Genomic DNA, 20042 nt, shown 5'->3' with positions numbered 1-20042 from the left:
GGCAGAAGTAACAGATCGCTGAAACCCTTTAATTGAGAAAATTGCCTTTAAGCACTTACGGATTTAAGAAGAGATAACGTGATGGCTGAATGAAATGAGTAAAACTGGTAAAAGTGTCCAGAAGCTTATTGGAAGAAAAGTGTAGATGGGCATGGCAGCTGGAGATCAGCTGAACAGCACAGTGCCCCTGAGAGGATGAGAAGAACATCCCACTCCCAGTCACTGGTTTCTACTTTCCTCAGAAGTACTGCTCTACACCAACCTCTCTGTACCATCACCTACTGTTGAAAATAATGATGAACATCAATCAGTGATAAAATCTGGCATTAAGACCACCTTACGTAAAGACAGAGTTGTGTTTCTTAAACTTGCAGTGGGTGGATCTGGGAGAAAGTGTTTAATTATATGGATATTGCATAGATTTGAGTACCAATCCTTTCAGGCCAAAATATTAAATTGTCTCTAATTAAGGTGGTAAGTATGATCAAATTAAATATAATGGAGAGAAATAATTTCCTGTGGTGAAAATCCAGAATGAAGAGGGGCAGTATCTTGAGGTTAGAGCTCAACCATGTTATTGAAGCTGGATCAAATGGAAAATGTCACTTAAATAGACAGTGGTTGGGATGATGTGCTTAAGGTTATAGCGCCCTGAGCATGACTATTCCCATGGTTCAGTACATGCCACTATTCAGGGGGAAAGGGAGCTTATGCCAATAGTATACCTGGGGACAATCAATGTTCTTATTCTGAGAAAAAAGATTACTTAACTGGACACCATGTTGACTTGCAGGGCTTGTATTGGTCCTGCATTGCTATATGACTCTATAACCATGCTCCTCCTATGTGTTGTTGCCCAAGTAAGAGCTGTATCAGTGCATAGCAAATCAAATTAAACAGCAATGAGACAAAGTTAAAAGTACATTTATTATCAAAGTATATATACATTATACAACATAGAACATTACAGGCCCTTCAGCCTACAATGTTGTGCTGACCATGTGATCCTCCTCTAGAAGCTGCCTAGAATGTCCCTACTGCAACGCCCTCTTGAGATTCGTGTCCAAAACAGGCAGCCACAAAACAAAGAAACCCAAAAAAGCTATATATTAAAAAAAAGACTGTCGAACACCCAATGTGCAGAGGGAAAAAATACCACATCTTGCCCATAATAAAGAGAATCCATAAAAAAATGAAAGAACCCATATAAAGATAAAGGAAGACCGGTCGACTGCCAATGTGCCAAGAAAAAAAATCCGCAGGCAAATAGCATTCTGAACTGGTTGGCAAGAGAGTCCTATAATTCAGCGCAGAGCCAACTAGACCTCGTGGAGCAGCAATCTGAGCCCAGCCCGGCCCGTCCCTCACCTCAGGCCCTGACATCCTGACGTTTTCAGTCTGGCCCAGACACAGCATTGGGTTCAATTGCCTGAATATGCTCTGCCTTGATTCGTCCTGAACCCAATCTTTCCACTTTGCTCCAGCACTGAAGTCTCAGTCCAAGCATGGAGTTCGGTTGAATTATTACACTCTGGGGCATCTGATATTGAAATAATAATTTTCTTTTTAACTGATGTTGATGGTAATGTTGACTTTGCGTTCTTCTCTCAGATGTGCAGTGAATCATCAGCCTGGATTAAATACCCTGTTGCTCTCAGAAGTTCAGATAAATCAAGCCAGAAAAGCAACGGGTTTTCTCACACCTTCAGTTTGAGTTTACAGTTAGTAATATACATACTGTTGCACTGACTTTAACTGCTATACACGAGGATCACAGTCAGGAGATCAGGATGACTGGAGCCATAGCCCTTGGTAGTGTGGCTGATCAAACCCCCTGGCTGTCGGCTGCACAGCGTGCTCATTGTGTGAGGCAGTCAGAGGTCATAGTCTCAGATTTGGCCCTGTGCTAAGTAATAGATGCGTTAGCAATGGTAATAACAGAATAGGCAGTGCCTAACACTTCAGGATCGCACCAGGAACTACAACAGCTTTACCATCCAGCCTACAATAAAAATACATAAAAATCAGGCCAGTAAAAATAAGTTCAGGAAAATATTTTCCTCAAAAATGAGTCCAATTAAGCAGCAAACATGAAGATTTGGGTCGGTTTAGTTTTCAGCAAAGAAGGACTAAGAAATTGGTTAAGAGCCAAAAATCCAATATGGGGTAGCCCTCAGAGGAATATAAACACTTCGATAAATATTTAAAAATCAACAATTACGAGAGAATTCATAAGAGGGATTAAGAAATTGCAGAACAGTAAATGTATTTGTTCTGTTTTCATTGAAGGGGAAATATAAGTCACTGTGGGGAACCAAGAAACTAATAAAAATGAGAAACTAAAGGAAATTAGTATTAGTAAGAAAATAGTGTTGTAGAAATTAATGAAATTGAAAGCTGATAATTTGCATCCCAGAGTAAGAACAGAGATAGCCTTGGAAATTATGGATGTATTGGTTATCATTTTCCTTTATCTGTACTTAAGGAATAGTTTCATTACTGGAGGAACTCAGCAGGTCAGGCAGCACCTATGAAAATGAATAAACATGTACTGTTTTGAGCTGGGACCCTTCTTCAGGACTGGAAGGGAAGAGGGAATATGCCAGAATAAAAAAAAAGTGTGGGGAGGGAAAGGAGGGTGATGGGTGAAGCCAGGTGGGTGGTAAAGGTAAAGGGCTAGAGAAAAAGTAATTAGATAGGACAGGAGCGTGGACCCTGGGAGAAAGGTAAGAAGGAGGGGCAGCAGGGGGAGGTGAAGGGCAGGAGAAGAAGAGGTAAGAGGCCAGAGTGGAGAATAGAAGAGGGAGAGAAGAGGGATTTTTTTTAATTACAGGAAGGAGAAATCGATGTTCATGCCATCAGGTTGGAAGTTACCTCGATGAAATATGAACAGCAACACACACAAACTGCTGGTAGAACACAGCAGGCTAGGCAGCATCTATAGGGAGAAGCGATGTCGACGTTTTGGGCCGAAACCCTTCAGTTGTGTTGCTGTTTTAATTTCCAGCATCTGCAGATTTCCTCGTGTTTGCTCGATGAAATATGAGATGTTGTTCCTCCACCCTGAGAGTGGCCTCATTGTAGCAAGACGAGGCTGTGGTCCGACATGCTGGGAGGGGAATTGTCTTTATAATCACAATTGTAACTAAATTTTTTAGAAATGAGAGAAGAAAACAGAAAGACTAGTTAACCTAATGTCAGGACTGGGGAAAGTACTTGATGCTGTTATAAAGGATGAAATAATAGGATGCCTATTATTAAAATATTAATTATAAGAAAATACTAAATAGATTAGATAAAATTGGCATGTATTTCTGGAAGGGGAATCCTGTTTTACAAACTTACTAGATTTGTAAAGCAGACTTACTAGACTTACCGATTTTTGAGAAAACAGCTGGTTAAATAATTAAAGGAAATCCAATGGATTTTGAGTACTTAATTTTTTTTAAATTTTCAGATAACTTTTGATAAAGACCCTTATAAAAGATTAGTGATAAGATTAGGGTGTGTTCTATTGCAGGTAAAGCTTATTAATTGAAATTCAGCAAGAGTGTAGTAACAAAAACTTAGACTCATCTTTGGCTTGAATCTAGTTACTGTGCAATGGTTTGTGACTTGTAGAATTCTTTAATATTTAAAATGTTCAGTGCAATGTCATAGAGTTGCAGAACACAGAATCTGGCCTTTCACCCTGCCACATCTACGCTGTGTCCTGCTATGCCTTATAGATCTAAATGCCTCTTAAATGTAGTGATTGTGTCTGACTCTTCCATCTGCTCTGGCAGTGAGGGTTCCAGATCAATTGCCCTCTGGGTAAAAAAAGAGAACTTACTCCTCAGATCCCATTTAAAACATTTCTCTTAAACTTACGTACTCTTGATTTTCATATCCTGACCAAGGGGAGAAAGAACTTGAGTATCTATCCTTTCTATGCCTCTCCTAATCTTACTTCTTTCTGTTGGGTCACCCCTCAATCTTCTCTCTTGGAAAAACAATCCCAGCTGTTCCAAAGTCTCACTATAACTAGACGTTTCCAATCCAGGCAACGTTCTAGTGAGTACCCTCTACACTCTCTCCAGCACAACCACATCCTCCCTACAGTGCGGCAACCAACCACACCCCCCCCCCCCCCCCACCAGTGCAGCCTAACTGGTATGCAGTTAGTGTCACTGATAACATTTAAAGAGACGTAATGAATCTGTGGAGAAGACTCTAGTTTTGATTTTCTTTTTCTTAATTTTGCTTGCAGCTGTGAATTTTTTTGAGCTGTGAAGGATAATGAGGTTTGAATTACCGTACTGAGATTCCTTTTGTGTAGGAGGCAGCAGCTTTTGGACAGTCAGATGGTCATACCTAGTTGAGAGGTTACATTTAATATTCTCAGAGGTTTATGGACTCCTGAACCAAGATTTTCCTTTATGTTATAAAAAGGTTAGATGCATCTGGCTGCGCTGGAGCCTTCGATGGGGTGGAGGGGGGGAGACAAACAAAAACTAAGGGACGTTATTGTTAAAGTTATCCAGAGATGATGATGCTTTTAATAACATTTCTAAGAATACTAATTTCATACTTTTTACTCCCATCATTTTAGATCCTTTCCACTTTAGTTAAAGGAATCTCAAAGCCAGTGACATGCAAGATCCGTATTTTACCATCTGTAAGTGTACAAGTATTTGTTCATGTTCTAGATCTTCATAACTTTCATTGTCACCGCTTCTTTACTGTTTCTGTGTAGGTAGAAATTGTTACTGATAGTTTCATCACAACTGGATTCATAATCCAGAGACTTGAACTGACAATACAGTGTATGCAAACTTAAATGCCCCATTTTTTTAAATTTGCAAATATATGTTCACTAGAAGTGACTTTTAAGCTGTCATATTGGTATAAACCTCATCAGATCTGGCCATGTGTGATTTCTATCTCATTCCTATGGTCCTTTATCTGCCTTCTGAAGTGGTATAGCAACCCACTCAATTACATGTGACCCCTGTAGTTCAGGTCAATGAAATTCACCCTTCTACAATTCTCAGCTCACTGCCTGAAAATTTAAATATGAAATAAAATTCATTCTCACGGAATTTATGTGAGAGAAAAAAGTTATGTTTTTTCAACTCACATATCTTGAGAATGCAGCTTCACGTTATGGAAAATCACAAAATGGTGATGGGGTGGGAGCACCTTTTCATCTAAACTATTACATTTTAATGTTACACACACAAAATGCTGGTGGAACACAACAGGCCAGGCAGCATCTATAGGAAGAAGTACAGTTGACATTTCGGGCCAAGACCCTTCGTCAGGACAAACTGAAAGAAGAGATAGTAAGAGATTTGAAAGTGGGGGAGGGGGAGGGATGAAGCTAAGAGCTGGAAAATTGATTGGCAAAAGGGATACACAGCTGGAAAGGGAGAGGATCATGGGATGGGAGGCCTAGGGAGAAAGAAAGGAAAAGGGGAGCACCAGAGGGAAATGGAGAACAGGGAAGGAGTGATTGTGAGAGGGACAGAGAGAGAAAAAAGAGAGTAAAGAGAAAAAAAGTGGGTGGAAATAAATAGATAGATAAGGAATGGGGTAAGAAGAGGATGGGGGCATTAATGGAAGATAGAGAAATCAGTGTTCGTGCCATCAGGTTGGAGGCTACCTAGACAGAATTTAAGGTGTTGTTAACCTTAACGCCACCCCACTAGGGATAGGGTTCCCCTTGTCCTCAACTACCACCCCACCAACCTCCGGGTCCAACATATAATTCTCCGTAACTTCCGCCACCTCCAACAGGATCCCACCACCAAGCACATCTTTCCCTCACCCCCCTTTCTGCTTTCCGCAGGGATCGCTCCCTATGCAACTCCCTTGTCCACTCGTTCCCCCCCCATCCCTTCCCACCAATCTCCCTCCTGGCACTTATCCTTGTAAGCGGAACAAGTACACCTGCCCTTACACTTCCTCCCTCACCACCATTTAGGGCCCCAGACAGTCCTTCTGGGTGAGGCGACACTTCACCTGTGAGTTGGCTGGTGTGGTATACTGCGTCCGGTGCTCCCAGTGTGGCCTTTTATATATTGGTGAGACCCAACGCAGACTGAGAGACCGTTTCACTGAACACCTACGCTCGGTCCGCCAGAGAAAGCAGGATCTCCCAGTGGGCACACATTTTAATTCCACGTCCCATTCCCATTCTGATATGTCTATCCATGGCCTCCTCTACTGTCAAGATGAGGCCACACTCAGGTTGGAGGAACAACACCTTATATACCGGCTGGGTAGCCTCCAACCTGATGGATGAACATTGATTTCTCTATCTTCCGTTAATGACCCCCTCCCCTTCTTACCCCATCCCTTATTTATTTATTTCCCCCTTCTTTTTCCCTCTCTGTCCCTCTCACAATCACTCCTTGCCTGTTCTTCATCTCCCTCTGGTGCTCCCCTCCCCCTTTCTTTCTCCCTAGGCCTCCCATCCCATGATCCTCTCCCTTTCCAGCTGTGTATCCTTTTGCCAATCAATTTTCCAGCTCTTAGCTTCATCCCTTCCCCTCCTGTCTTCTCCTATCATTTTGGATCTCCCCCTCCCCTCCTACTTTCAAATCTCTTACTATCTCTTCTTTCAGTTAGTCCCCACGAAGGGCCTTGGCCCGAAATGTCGACTGTACTTTTCCCTATAGATGCTGCCTAGCCTACTGTGTTCCACCAGCATTTTGTGTGTGTTGCTTGAATTTCCAGCATCTGCAAATTTCCTCATGTTTGCATTTTAATGTTGTTTATTTGCATTGGTTGATGGGATTTTGACAAGCCTCACCAATTTAAATTTGTCATTATTGTGTAAGCAGAGAGCCTCAAGGATTTTTTTCTCTTAAAGCAGGTTGATAGACCAAACAGAATTTTCTCCTAGATATTGGTGTGGCATATCAAGCCCAAATAAGTATTAAAAACAGAAAATGTATCAGGTTGTGACAGGCACAGAAAATGGGATCAATCATCAATTGCTTTAGCAGAGTTGGCACATATGAGCATGGTTCCTTATTACAAAATCCTTGAGTTCATCTGTTCTACTCAGTAGCAAAGAACCTGATGAATGAACTCAGCAGACTGAGTAGCATTTATTAAGGAAAAGAAATTGTCGATGTTTTGAGTCAGAACTCTTGAGAGAGGATGGAAGAGGTTCTCTCTCCACTCCGAGATCTTCTCTCCACCCCACAGATGCTGCTCAACCCACTGAGTTCCTCCAGCAGATTGTTCCCTGCTCCAGTTTACAGCATCTTGTGTCTCTTTTCTGTGAAGTATGTGGCCTCTCCTCTTTAACATTCTATATGTCCTTGAGTCTGTTTACCATCTTCAGGACACCTTGAAATAAGGTAAAACCTTGAAGTTTTACACCAGTTGCATGATGTTATAAATAATTGGCTATTCTGGGACCTTCCAAACTAGTTCTGCATACTATTTTTGTTGAAAATCCAAAAACTGCTTTCAGATGACTGCTCCCCCTGTGTTGTTGGCACTGAACAGTCAAATGTTTCATAGCAACCCTTGAATCATGCTTTTTTTTTGCAAATGCAGAGGCACTGAAATTGTGATTGATTACTGGCCTAGATGTTCAAAGTGGTTGTCGTGTGTTGCACATGTTTTGGTTGTGGACCCAAGATTTCAGATTTTAATCACACCCAGGACCCAAAGAAACCAGGTGCTATTTTTTAAACAATATTTGGCCAAATAAAGCAATATTCTGTAGTTGAAGCTTTTTTTGCCTCTGTAATTGGCATTGCATGAGACACTGGGAAGTCAAGTTGCATTAGTTCATTCAAAAGAAACTCTTCCCAGCTTGCTCTTCACATACACATCTTGACAGGGTGGACACAGGAGGTGGCTTCCCCAGCTGAAGAAGATGCAGGCTGTTTAGGATGAAGGCAAGGAGAAGTTTCTCCACTCAGCAAGTGGTGAGGTTTTGAAATTCTCTATCCTGGAGACTGTGGAGGCTCAGTGTTTAAGTTTATTCTTAACAGAGAGTAACAGATTTTTGGATATTAAAGAAATGAGCAGTATGGGGATGATGAAGGAAAATGGAACTTAGCCATGATCTTAATGAATGGAGCAAACTCAAAGGGCCAGATAACCTGCTCCTGTTCCTATTTCTGAAGGTTTTATTAGTTATTTAGAAATTACAGCATTGTATTAGGTCCGTCCTATCCAATGAATCTGCACCACTTCATTACATCCAAATGGCCAACCTTTTACCCAAATAATACTTCTTGTTCACGGTGACATTCCCTGGTTAAGATATTGCTGTCTAAATTATCAGTGTAAAACTTGACCTTGTGATTTGTTTAAACGTGTGCCTTTAATTCTAGCTAGAAGACACCATTAACCTTGTAAAACGTATTGAAAGGACAGGAGTTGCAGCAGTGGCAGTCCATGGAAGGTAAAACTGAAGTCTGGGCACTCTCTCCTGTTTGACAGCTTCCAGAGGGTTGCAGGGGAATATGCGAGTAGCTCAGGGGAAGGGCATCACCTGAGCCCTTGATGCTGAACCTTTAAAAACTGCTGATCTGTAGGAATGCAGATTGTCTGCGGTTGATGTACTGTCGCTTGTGTTCTGTTTTGTTATGTTCTGTGTTGTTCTGAGCATCGTGGACATGGGACGCTAGCGCCGGAATGTGTGGCAACACTTGTGGGCTGTCCCCAGCTCACCCTGGGGTTGTTGGTTGTTAACACAAAGAACACATTTGGAGTCAAAGAAGTCGTAGAACACTACAGCACAGAAGCAGGCTCTTCGGGCCACCTAGTCCATGTTGAAGTATTAATCTGCTTAGTCCCGTTGACCTGCACCTGGACCATAGACTCCCATACCCCTACCATCCATGTACCTATCCAAATTTCTCTTAACTCAAACCCGAATCCATTACTTCCGCTGTCAGTTCATTCCGCAATGTCATCACCCTCTGAGTGAATCAATTCCCCTTCATGTTCCCCTTAAACAGTTCACTTTTCACCTTTAACCCATGACCTCTAGTTCTAGTCTCACCCAACTTCTGTGGAAAAGGCACGCTTGTATTTACCCAATCTACATCCCTCATAATTTTATATACTGTACCTCTGTTAAATCTCCCTCATTCTTCTACACTCTAGGGAATAAAGTCCTAACCTATTTAACCTTTCCCTATAACTCAGGTTCTCAAGTCCTTGTAAATTTCACTGTGTGTTTTGATGTAAACATGATAAATAAACTTGAATCTTCCTTAAACTGGAGTCTGGAAATGGAGGTCACGAGCTCACCATGGAGCTGCTCCTGACACTTGAGAAGGGTCTCTCAATGTCATAATGGCCCCTCTGAATCAGTAAGTTGCAATTTCAAGTTCCACTGTAGAATTTGAGTACATCCTCTCGATTGCCACTTCAGTTTAATCCTGTTGAAGGCCTTCAGCCTTCAAGGTGTTTCCTTCTGGTTAAGACTTCAATCTGAAGCCCCATCTGGCTGCTCAGGGAGATCTCACTAGCCTAAAATACTTAATACCAATTTTTATTTATTCCTTACTATTTTCTTCTCCTGGAAAACTGAAATATTTTTATGCTGTGTAAATTGAAAATGCTGATTAAGTCAAGTCAAAAAGAGTGCACACCTTTTCTGCTTTGAGCCAGGGATCTTGGCTTTAGATCCATAAGGAAACTTTGAACTTTGATTTCTTCACTCTGTTCTGGGGACCTTGGCTGTTCAGCAAAATTTAATGTATTGACACCATTTTCAACCTGGTACTGCTTCAACCTGGTCCCTGCTTGACTTTCTGCAGTCGGGATTTCTGTCAAATCCTGTTCTTCCTTATTTCCTCCTCCTTAAATTTGCTTCTAAAATTATGTTTCCTTAGCTTGTTCTAGTTTGACAATAGAAAGTTTAAAATCCTTATCTTCCCCAGCTGATAGTAATCTCAATTTAATGCCCACCTTGTTACAAATTCAAAGATAAATGCAAAGAGTTTTTTTTGGCTGAGCAGAACATTCCATTATTATAATAATTTCACTGGAGTATTGGGATACAATATGATGACAGTAGCGGAAGGGTACACAGAAGAGCAGATTTCTTATTTGAGATGCCCATTGCTAAAAAATGGATAACCAACGAACAAAAGTTACTTTTGGTAATAAATTAGGCAAATGAGCTGGAAGTTTCATGGTCCAACACAGGAACTACGCTCAGTGGCCAATTTATTATAGAAACATAGAAAACCTACAGCACAATACAGGCCCTTCGGCCCACAAAGCTGTGCCAAACATGTACTTACCTTAGAAATTACCTAGGGTTACACATAGCCCTCTATTTTCTAAGTTCCATGTACCTATCCAGGAGTCTCTTAAAAGACCTTATCGTATCTGCCTCCACCACCATCGCTGGCACCTGTACATCTGCTTGTTAATGCAAATATCTAAACAGCCAGTCATGTGGCATCAACTCAATGCATAAAGCATGCAGACATGGTCAAGAGGTTCAGTTGTTATTCAGACTAAACATCAGAATGAGGAAGAAATGTGACCTAAGTGACTTTTCGCCGTAGAATGGTTGTTGGTGCCTGGTGTTTGAGTATCTCAGAAACCGCTGACCTGGAATTTTCACACACAACCATCTCTAGAGTTTACAGAGAGTGGTGTGAAAAACAAAAAAAAAATCCAGTGAGCAGTAGTTCTATGGGCGAAAACACCTTGTTAACATAACAGGTCAGAAGAGAATTGGCAGGCTTATTCAAGCTGACAGAAAGGAGACAGTAACACAAATAACCATGTGTTAGAACAGTGGTGTGCAAAGGAACATCTCTGAATGCACAGCTCATTGGATCTTGAAGTGGATGAGCTACTGCAGCAGAAAACCAGGAACGTACACTCAGTGGCCACTTTATTAAGTACAGGAGGCACCTCATAAAGTAGCCACTAAGTGGATGGTACAGCATTCACTCACTAAGTGTAGTTAGACAGGTTGCCGACTCATTTTGGTGAAGGAGAGTATCTGTGAAGGGCAGAAGCAAAGTAGCAGTCAATTAATGTTTTTAATTAAGTGTTTTAAGTGTGTTTTATTTATAAGATTTTTGTTTTTTAAACTTTTTTTAAATGCTGTAATAATTGTTAACTTTTACAGCTTCAATAACTTCTGTAGTTTATCCAATGCAGAAGTAATTTGGTTCATGAGATCAATGCCTGCTCCCAAAAGAGCAAACCCCCACCCCACCCTCCAAGTCTTATTTCCTTTTGTCCTTTAGCATTCTTCCTCATGCCCATTTACTTAACTAAAGCATGGGTAAATCATAGTAACTACGATTAGCAACTCTTTGGGATGTGAAATGAAACTGTATCACCCATGCCCCCCCCCTCCCCCACACACACATCAGCAGTCAATGTAAGGATCAAACCCAGGTAGGTGGAGTTGCCAAGCAAAGGCACTAACCACTACAACACACTGCTGCCCCATTAATGTCAGTGTAGCTCAGGCAGAAATCAACATATTAATATGGTTAGGACCTACTGTGTGATAGAGGGTCTGGCCATGAGTAAATAGGGCTGATTCTGTTACCGCAGACTATTCCCTAAATAAGTTAGCTTTAGTATAGTGCTTTCAGTTTCTGACAAATATCACACCTGGAAAAACAGTAGCTCCTGATTGTTGCAAAGGGCTTAAGGGACACTAGTGTCCCTGCCTTAGCTGTATTGCAGTTTTTGCTAGATTGCAGTATTACAAAGCTCCAGATCATCATGATTGTTTATTACAGGCTTTTTGTCTGCCTGTTATGCAATGGCATAATCAAATCCTCAATGTTCAGAGGCAAGACAAGTTTAGTTTTCTGAATTTCCCAGCAGAAGTCATTGACTCCAGTGAGGACATGGCCAAAACAAACCATGGCATTTTACAGTGCCTTTGTACTGTTTTTCAAAGGGGTAGAGTGAATCATCATAGCTCTCAGCCAGAAAAGCCAGCCTACTCAGCTCAGCACAGCAGTTGTTTAAAACAAGTGGAAGGAATTGGTTCCCAGTGGAAAGATCAGTGGGGTATTTACTATTTTAAGTCTGTTTCTTTGTTTTTATTTTTACTGTATGTGTCCTCTTAGTACATTAAATGTTAAAAACAATAACCTAATATTTTAATGAATACTTTTAGAAAGTTGGCTTAATCTCTGAATGTCAGATATTTGCAAACCCTTAACTTCTTTGGTAGTGACAGCCAGTGAGCATAGAGGTGGGGATAGGGTGGGACAGTTCACCAGCCGTCAAAGCCATTCAACAATGGCACCCAGCTGGCCGGTGCTGTGACAATCCCTTTACTGCAGTCACCACACTGAAAGGGTAGGCATTGTCGGAAAACTAAAATGAGAGTCAGGTTTACTGCAGCTTCTGCCTTGCTGTGAAATGACCTACTGTTCCTGAAAATAACTCCACCACTGTAGCAGGGATCCATTCTTTTGCAAGTATCTTACAAATTTGCAAAATTAAGGAAATGCATCAGGATCAATTTCTTTGCTTTCAGAGCATAGTTTTTTAAAAACTACACAGGTTTCCTGAAGGGGAGAAGGATGTCATTACCAACTGTTTGCTAAAGCTGCAGAAGATAATTATTCCCCATCTCTCTTTGCATCATTTTTAGCATTCTATCTACTCACTCTAGCAAAGCAGTAACACAACATAAAGGAATTTCTGCCAACTTCTCTGCCTTTCCATTTTGATGTGAGTTAATATGCTAGTAACTTCACAGTCAAATAAAGCATTCCCTATTTATTCAACCATAAACACATCAGAATTCAAAACCCATTAATAAATTATCTCTGTACTCCAAAGGAAAATGATCTTGGGGCTTGAATGACCCTGCTCTGACCACATTTATTGGCCTTTGCTGGTTGCACTGAGAAGGGCCGAGGTCTTATCGTCATTTGATTGTCTGTGGTGATGATGTTTCATGAGCTAGTGTGGTAATCAACTCCACATGGTCTGTGACTTGGAGGGTGATGGTATTTGATGGTTGCAAATGTGATATGTCAGGTCTCCCATCATTGTTATACTTTCCCACCCTTCCAGCTTCTTAGCAATACCAGCTTGATCAGTTTGAAATGTTAACTAGTACTTGAAGGCTGCAAACAAACAGGTCAGTAAAATGCTCTATAGGTAAAATGGACCTATTATTGAATTTATAAGCTAGAAATACCAGAAGGACTCTGCATTCTTGACAGCAACAATTTACATTTTTATTGTACCTTTATGGGAAAATAATATTCTAATGTGGTGATAGGGAGCCTTGCAGCTGAAAAATTTCTCTCTCCTCAGATACTGCTAGATGTGCTGAATGTTTACAGCATTTTTTATTTCTTACCACCTCAAGTTCAAGTTCAAGTTTATTCTTTGATTTTCATTCTAAAGTGGTACACAGTGTTATGAAATGGAATTTGACAGTGAATTACATTTTAAGCTGGGAAATCTCTAAGGGAAGTTTTAACAGGGTTTTGAAGGGCAGTGGAGCACTTTAAAGTTGGAGTTCCAGAGCCTGGGAACAAGAAAGCTTAAAGGCATGGCTGCAATGCCAAAAATCAAGGATGTGCAAGAAGCCAGAATTAGACAAGTGTGGGGGAGGTGGGAGTTACAGAGGAGGAAACTGAGACAGTGATAGCTAATGGTTCAGCTTTATACTGCGAGAAATGTACGTAAAGATGTTGTGTCTTTCTTCTGTGTAAACACCTTGCAACACTTAATCTGTCTTTTCAACAGAAGGAAAGAGGAAAGGCCACAGCATCCTGTTCACTGTGACGTAATTAAAGCACTCTCCGAAGCTGTGTCGATCCCAGTAATAGCAAAGTAAGTACAGTAAATCTCCCAGCCAAGCATGTAGAGTTAACTCCATGGGTGTAACAGGACCTATTAGTTAAGGAAAGCAATCTGCTTAATGTAACCCATCCCTTATGAAAAGTTAAATCAAACTGGGGGTGACTACTTGACAGCCACTACTTGAGATCAGCCATTTTGAGTAGCTGTTTCAGAAACTAATTGCCAAGCTATTTGTAGTCTAGAATGATATTCAGTATTATCTTCAAAACTAGGCAAAAGACAGGCCTCAAATTCTTTTATTGTCAGGAGAGACTCATTAATCTTATGGCGCACTTATTATTTAATTATCTTCCTCTGTCTATTCAAAATAATTTGTTCCTGTTCAGACACTTTGTTGTATTGTGCTCCTTAATTTAATCTGTGAATTTATTTTACTCTTTTGCTCTCCTGTAAAATTACAACACAGTTTTATTTTTGTCCTTTTTCCAAAACTTTCAAGGAATGAATTTTGACAAAGCTCCTATAAAAATTATACTTACACATCCTCTCTACAGATGCACCGAGTAGAATTGGGCTATCATACTGGGAAAATCACTGACTACATCATGACACAAAATATTCTTTAACGTTAGCCAGCTAGGTGAGAAGGCGTGCTGTGAGTTGTGATTTTCTGTAATATTTTAGAAAATTTATGCTGCTTATTTACTTCCCTTTTACAAAAGATGGCTCACTCCTGTTAATTTTACAGAAACTTAGAACAACTCAGCTAAGCCTTTAATGATATGACAGTTGTTAACACAATTCTGATCTTTGGTGCTAAGAATGAGTAATTGAAGCTGTTTAATTTCTGCATGCAGTAAATTCTACTGTGACAAAGAAATGCTATTTTTCTTTCTCACCTTCCTTTCATCACTTTTCCTCTCTCATAATCTGCTTTTTCTTCCCCTTATCCCTATTTTTCTGTATATCTAATTTAATTTCTTTCATTTCTCCCCATCTGTCATTTTCATTCACAGATCTCAAATCTCCATTATAAGTTTCAATTCCAGAATATTGTCTAGCTGGAGGATACAAGAAAAGTCCTTAACTCACAGTGGGAGTAACAAGGTGGCCCGGTCCTACTAGTTTTATCCCACTCTAGTGCATCCATGTGTTTAGCACAGTTTGGTTGCATAAAGCCAGATGCTAGTAAAATTCCACTCGTGAATAATCACAAACTTCTCCAGTTCCTCTGCTGAAAGAGTAGTCTTTAGATCACCCAAAACGTTAACTGTTTATTCCTCTCTATAGATGCTGTTTGACCAGCTGAATTCATCCAGCATTTTCTGTGTGTTGCTTTAGATCACATATGTTAAATTTCATTCCTTTATCCATTTGAAACAATATTAGATGCGATGAAAATGTCCGTTAAGTGTTTACAAACTATATTTTTTGTATTGTTTAATATGTAAGGTAGCATGTTTTGAACAGTGAAAATGAATGTGGATGGGATTTCAAGGTTTCAAATCAAAATTTATTATCAGAGTACATACAATACGTATCACCATATAAAAACCTGAGATTCTTTTTCCTGCGGGCCTACTTAGCAAATCTGTAGAACGGTAACTATAAATAGGATCAATGAACAACAAACTATAAATGCTAATAAAAATAAATAGCAATAAGTAATGAGTATGAAATAACATGAAATAATAAAATGAAGAGTCCTTGAAGTGAGATCAATGGTTGTGTAGTGCCTCCTTGCTGGCAACACACGGAAACTGAAATCCTTTCAGACTCATGCTGAACTACAGAGCACAGGGAGGAGTCTTGCCCCTGCATACGTAGCACGCAGGCCCACTGGTGTGTGGACACACCCTCGTGTTTGTTAACCAGGTCCCCAGCTATGAGTAAATAGCTCCACTGTCTTGTGGGCAGCCTCAGGAGAGAGGCAGGCTATGGGAGTAAACCCAGACCGAAGATCTGGAGTGGAGCCCCTAAGGCAGCCGGACGTGATTGAACGTCCTTCAGGTAGCTCCTGCAGCCAAGCTGGTGCCAAACATAAGCTTTCCTTTGGACTACACTGGTGGGGCCGAGTGGAGAGATCTTGACAACTGCACCTCAGGATCTCTAAAACCTTCTGCCCAGGCTTGTGATGATGAAGATCATCACCCATTGTCCTTCAAGACAGAAGGAAGCCAGCCACCACTTAGCTAAGGTTTACAGGACATCCAACCAAAATATAATATAGCAAATTACATACCTTGCAACTTACAATGACTTGCTATAAGACAGCTCCAATCTAATTTTAGCTCCCATCTCCTACTACCATTGATGTGCAGAACTAGTTTTTAATCAATCTCTTTTTTTTTTAACTTTTTTTATTGAGTTTTCAAATAATTACAGAAATAAAAGAAAATATATGAAAAAAAATATATATACCCTTACACCCTCCCCTTGACCCCTCCCCCCTAACATCCCTATAGAAAAAAAGAAAGAAAGAAAGAGAAAAAAAAGAAAGTGTGCCTGGATATCGGAAGATCCTCACATGCTCCATGGAGTTCGTAATAACTTTAGTATATATATTTATTTCTTTCCCCAAACAACCAATTATTTCATCTTCGGAGCACCTATATATTTAATCCAATCTTTTGTAAATAAGGGCGCCAAGTTTTCAAAAATGTTTCATATTTATCTCTTAAATTACAAGTAATTATTTCAAGTGGAATACAGCCATAAATTTCCTTCTTCCAACAATCTATATTTAAGTATGAATCCGATTTCCAAGTAACTGCAATAGCCTTTTTGGCTACTGCCAGTGCAATTTTTATAAATTCTTTCTGATATTTATTCAATTTGGGTTTCGGTTTTATCCCTTCAATATCGCCTAGTAAAAATAATATTGGATTATGTGGAAGTTGTGTTCCAATAAAACTCTTAAATTTGTCCAAAAAGGTTGAATTTTAGAACAAGACCAAGTAGAATGTAAAAAAGTACCGATTTCTTGGTTACATCGGAAACACTGATCGGATAAATTTGGGTTTAATTAATTTATTTTTTGTGGTGTAATATATAATTGATGTAAAAAATTATATTGCACTAATCTTAACCGGACACTTATTGTATTTGTCATACTATCAAGACATAGTCTTGACCAATTTGTTTCTTCAATTTTAATACTCAAGTCACTTTCCCATTTTTGTCTTGACTTATGGACTCCTTGTTTGATTTCCTGTTTTTGAATCAAGTTATACATACAAGGGATAAATTTTTTAATCTTTTCTTTTTGAATTAAAGTTTCTATTTCATTAGATTTCGGCAATAACATTGTTTGACCTAATTTTTCTCTTAAATAAGCCCTTAGTTGGAAGTAACAAAAAAGAGTGTTTGTTGTTTGATACTTTATATTTATTCTTTAATTGATCAAATGACATTAATATACCGCCTTCAAAACAATCTCCTATATATCTAATCACTTTTTGAAACCAGTTGTATAAAAGTTGGTTATCCATTGTAAAAGGAATAAGTTTATTTTGAATTAAAGGTCTCTTTGCTAATAAAGATTTCTTTATCTCATCATCAACATTTATCTTATTCCATAAATCAATCAAATGTTTTAATATAGGAGATTCTTTCTTTTCTCGTATCCATTTAGATTCCCATTTATATATAAAATCTTCTGGTGTATTTTCTCCTATTTTATCTAGTTCTGTTCTAATCCCTGCCGGTTTATCTTCATCAAAAAAAGATCCAATAAATCTAAGTTGATTTGCTTTACAATAATTCTTAAAATTTGGAAGTTGTAACCCTCCTAGATCAAATTTCCATGTCAATTTTTCCAACGATATTCTTGACATCTTACCTTTCTAAAGAAACTTCCTCACATATTTGTTTAACTCTTGAAAAAACTTCTGGGGTAGTTGTATTGGTAGTGATTGAAATAAGTATTGTAGTCTAGGAAATATATTCATTTTTATGGTATTTACTCTACCTACTAATGTTATTGGTAATACCATCCATTTATCAAGATCTTCTTGAATTTTTTTCAGTAATTTAATTTATATAAGTTCTTTATATCGTTATTAACTCTTATACCTAAATATTTTATACCATTTGCCGGCCATCTAAATTGAGTTATTAATTGACATTGACTATAATCTCCTTTAGTAAGAGGTAAAATTTCACTTTTATCCCAATTTATTTTATAACCTGATATTTTCCCATATTCTTCTAATCTATAGGATAATTTTCGCAACAAGTGCAATGGGTTTGTTAAATAAAGCAGAACATCATCAGCAAATAAGTTAATCTTGTATTCTTCCTGATTAACTCTAAAACCCTTAATATCTGGGTCCATTCTAATTAATTCAGCTAATGGTTCTATCGCCAACACGAATAAAGCAGGTGATAATGGACAACCTTGCCTAGTTGACCTTGTTAACTGAAATGGTGTTGAAATTTGACCATTTGTCACTACTTTAGCTTTGGGATTAGTATTTAAGGTTTTAATCCATTTTATAAAATATACTCCTAATCCATATTTTTCCAATACTTTAAATAAAAAATCCCAGTCCAATCTATCAAATGCTTTTTCTGCATCTAAAGCAACTGCCACACTCATTTCCTCCCTCGTTTGCACCAAATGAATTATACTAAATAACCGAGTTACATTATCTGCCGATTGTCTATTTTTAATAAATCCTGTTTGATCCATATGTACTAATTTTGGTAAGTATTTAGATAATCTGTTAGATAAGATTTTTGCTATTATTTTATAATCAGTGTTTAATAAAGAAATAGGTCTATATGATGCTGGCTTTAAAAGATCTCTATCTTTTTTTGGCAATGCTATTAAAATAGCTGCGAAAAAGATTCTGGAAGTTTATGCATTCTTTCCACTTGATGTATTAACTCCATAAAAGAAGGAATTAATAAATCTTTAAACTTCTTATAAAATTCAGGTGGAAAACCATCTTCTCCTGGAGATTTATTACTTTGAAGTGATCCTAGGGCTTCTTCAACCTCTTCCAATGTAAAAGGCATATCTAATCCCTTCTGTTCTTCTGCATTTAATTTTGGGAGAGTTATTTGTGATAAGCACCTTTCTGTCTTGACATTATCATTTTGTGATTCTGATTTATACAACTCAGAATAAAAAATTTTTAAAGTTTCATTAATTTCTAAAGGTTTATAAGTAATTTTATTTACTCTTGTTCGAATTGCATTTATTGTTTTAGAAGTCTAGTCTGTTTTTAACTGCCATGCAAGGACCTTATGTGATCTTTCACCTAGTTCATAATATCTCTGTTTAGTTCTCATAATTGCTTTTTCTGTTCGATATGTCTGGAGTGTATTATATTGTAACTTCTTATTAATAAGTTGTCTTCATTTTTCTTCTGTCATATTTCTTTTAGATTCTTTTTATAATTTTGTAATCTCTTTTTCCAATTGATCTATTTCTATCATATATTCCTTATTAATTTTAGAAGTATAACTTATTATCTGACCTCTCAAAAATGCCTTCATTGCTTCCCACAATATAAATTTATCATCAACTGAATGTGAATTTGTATCTAAAAAGAACTGAATCTGCTTTTTCATAAAATCACAAAAATCTTGACGTTTTAGTAATATTGAATTAAATCTCCATCTATAAATTGATTCCTCTTTATCTGTCATTATCATTGTCATTATCAAAGGAGAATGATCTGACAATGTTCTCGCTTTATATTCCACATTTTTCACTCTATCTTGAATATTCGTTGATAATAGGAAAAAATCTATCCTTGAATATGTTTTATGTCTATTTGAATAAAATTAATAATCTCTTTCTTTTGGATTAATTTTTCTCCATATATCAATCAAATTTAAGTCTTTCATCAATGATAGAGTTAATTTTACTACTTTTGATTTTGTGACAGCCTTTGTTGATCTATCTAAAACTGGATCCAGACAAAAGTTAAAATCTCCACCTATTAATATTTTATCATGTGCGTTAGCCAAATTCAAAAAGACCTCTTGTATAAATTTTACATCATTTTCATTTTGGTGCATAAATATTCATAAGAGTCCATAGTTCTGAAAAAAATTGACAATGTATAATTACATATCTCCCCACCGAATCAATTAATATATTTTGTATTTTAATTGGTAAATTTTTATTAACCAAAATTGCAACTCCTCTCGCCTTTGAATTAAATGAAGCTGCAATAACATTTCCAAACCAGTCTCTTTTTAATTTCTGATGTTCTATGTCTGTTAAATGTGTTTCTTGTAAAAAAGCT

At 38.2% G+C, this 20042-nt stretch overlaps 1 protein-coding gene across 5 annotated transcripts in view; it reads left to right on the top strand.

The window, feature by feature from the left end:
- Window positions 1–20042, top strand: part of dus2 (dihydrouridine synthase 2) — a 123689-nt gene that overhangs the window by 67327 nt on the left and 36320 nt on the right. For all 5 annotated transcript variants that reach the window (XM_059992803.1, XM_059992804.1, XM_059992802.1 and 2 more), the window contains 3 exons: window positions 4592–4657; window positions 8343–8413; window positions 13723–13809. In XM_059992803.1, coding sequence (XP_059848786.1) covers window positions 4592–4657; window positions 8343–8413; window positions 13723–13809 — 224 coding nt within the window. The remainder of the gene's footprint in view (window positions 1–4591; window positions 4658–8342; window positions 8414–13722; window positions 13810–20042) is intronic.

This window comes from Hypanus sabinus, chromosome 17, assembly GCF_030144855.1.
Source record: "Hypanus sabinus isolate sHypSab1 chromosome 17, sHypSab1.hap1, whole genome shotgun sequence".
Lineage (NCBI taxonomy): Eukaryota > Metazoa > Chordata > Chondrichthyes > Myliobatiformes > Dasyatidae > Hypanus > Hypanus sabinus.
Note: the sequence above shows the minus strand (reverse complement) of the source record. Positions and strands in the feature narration are given on the sequence as shown.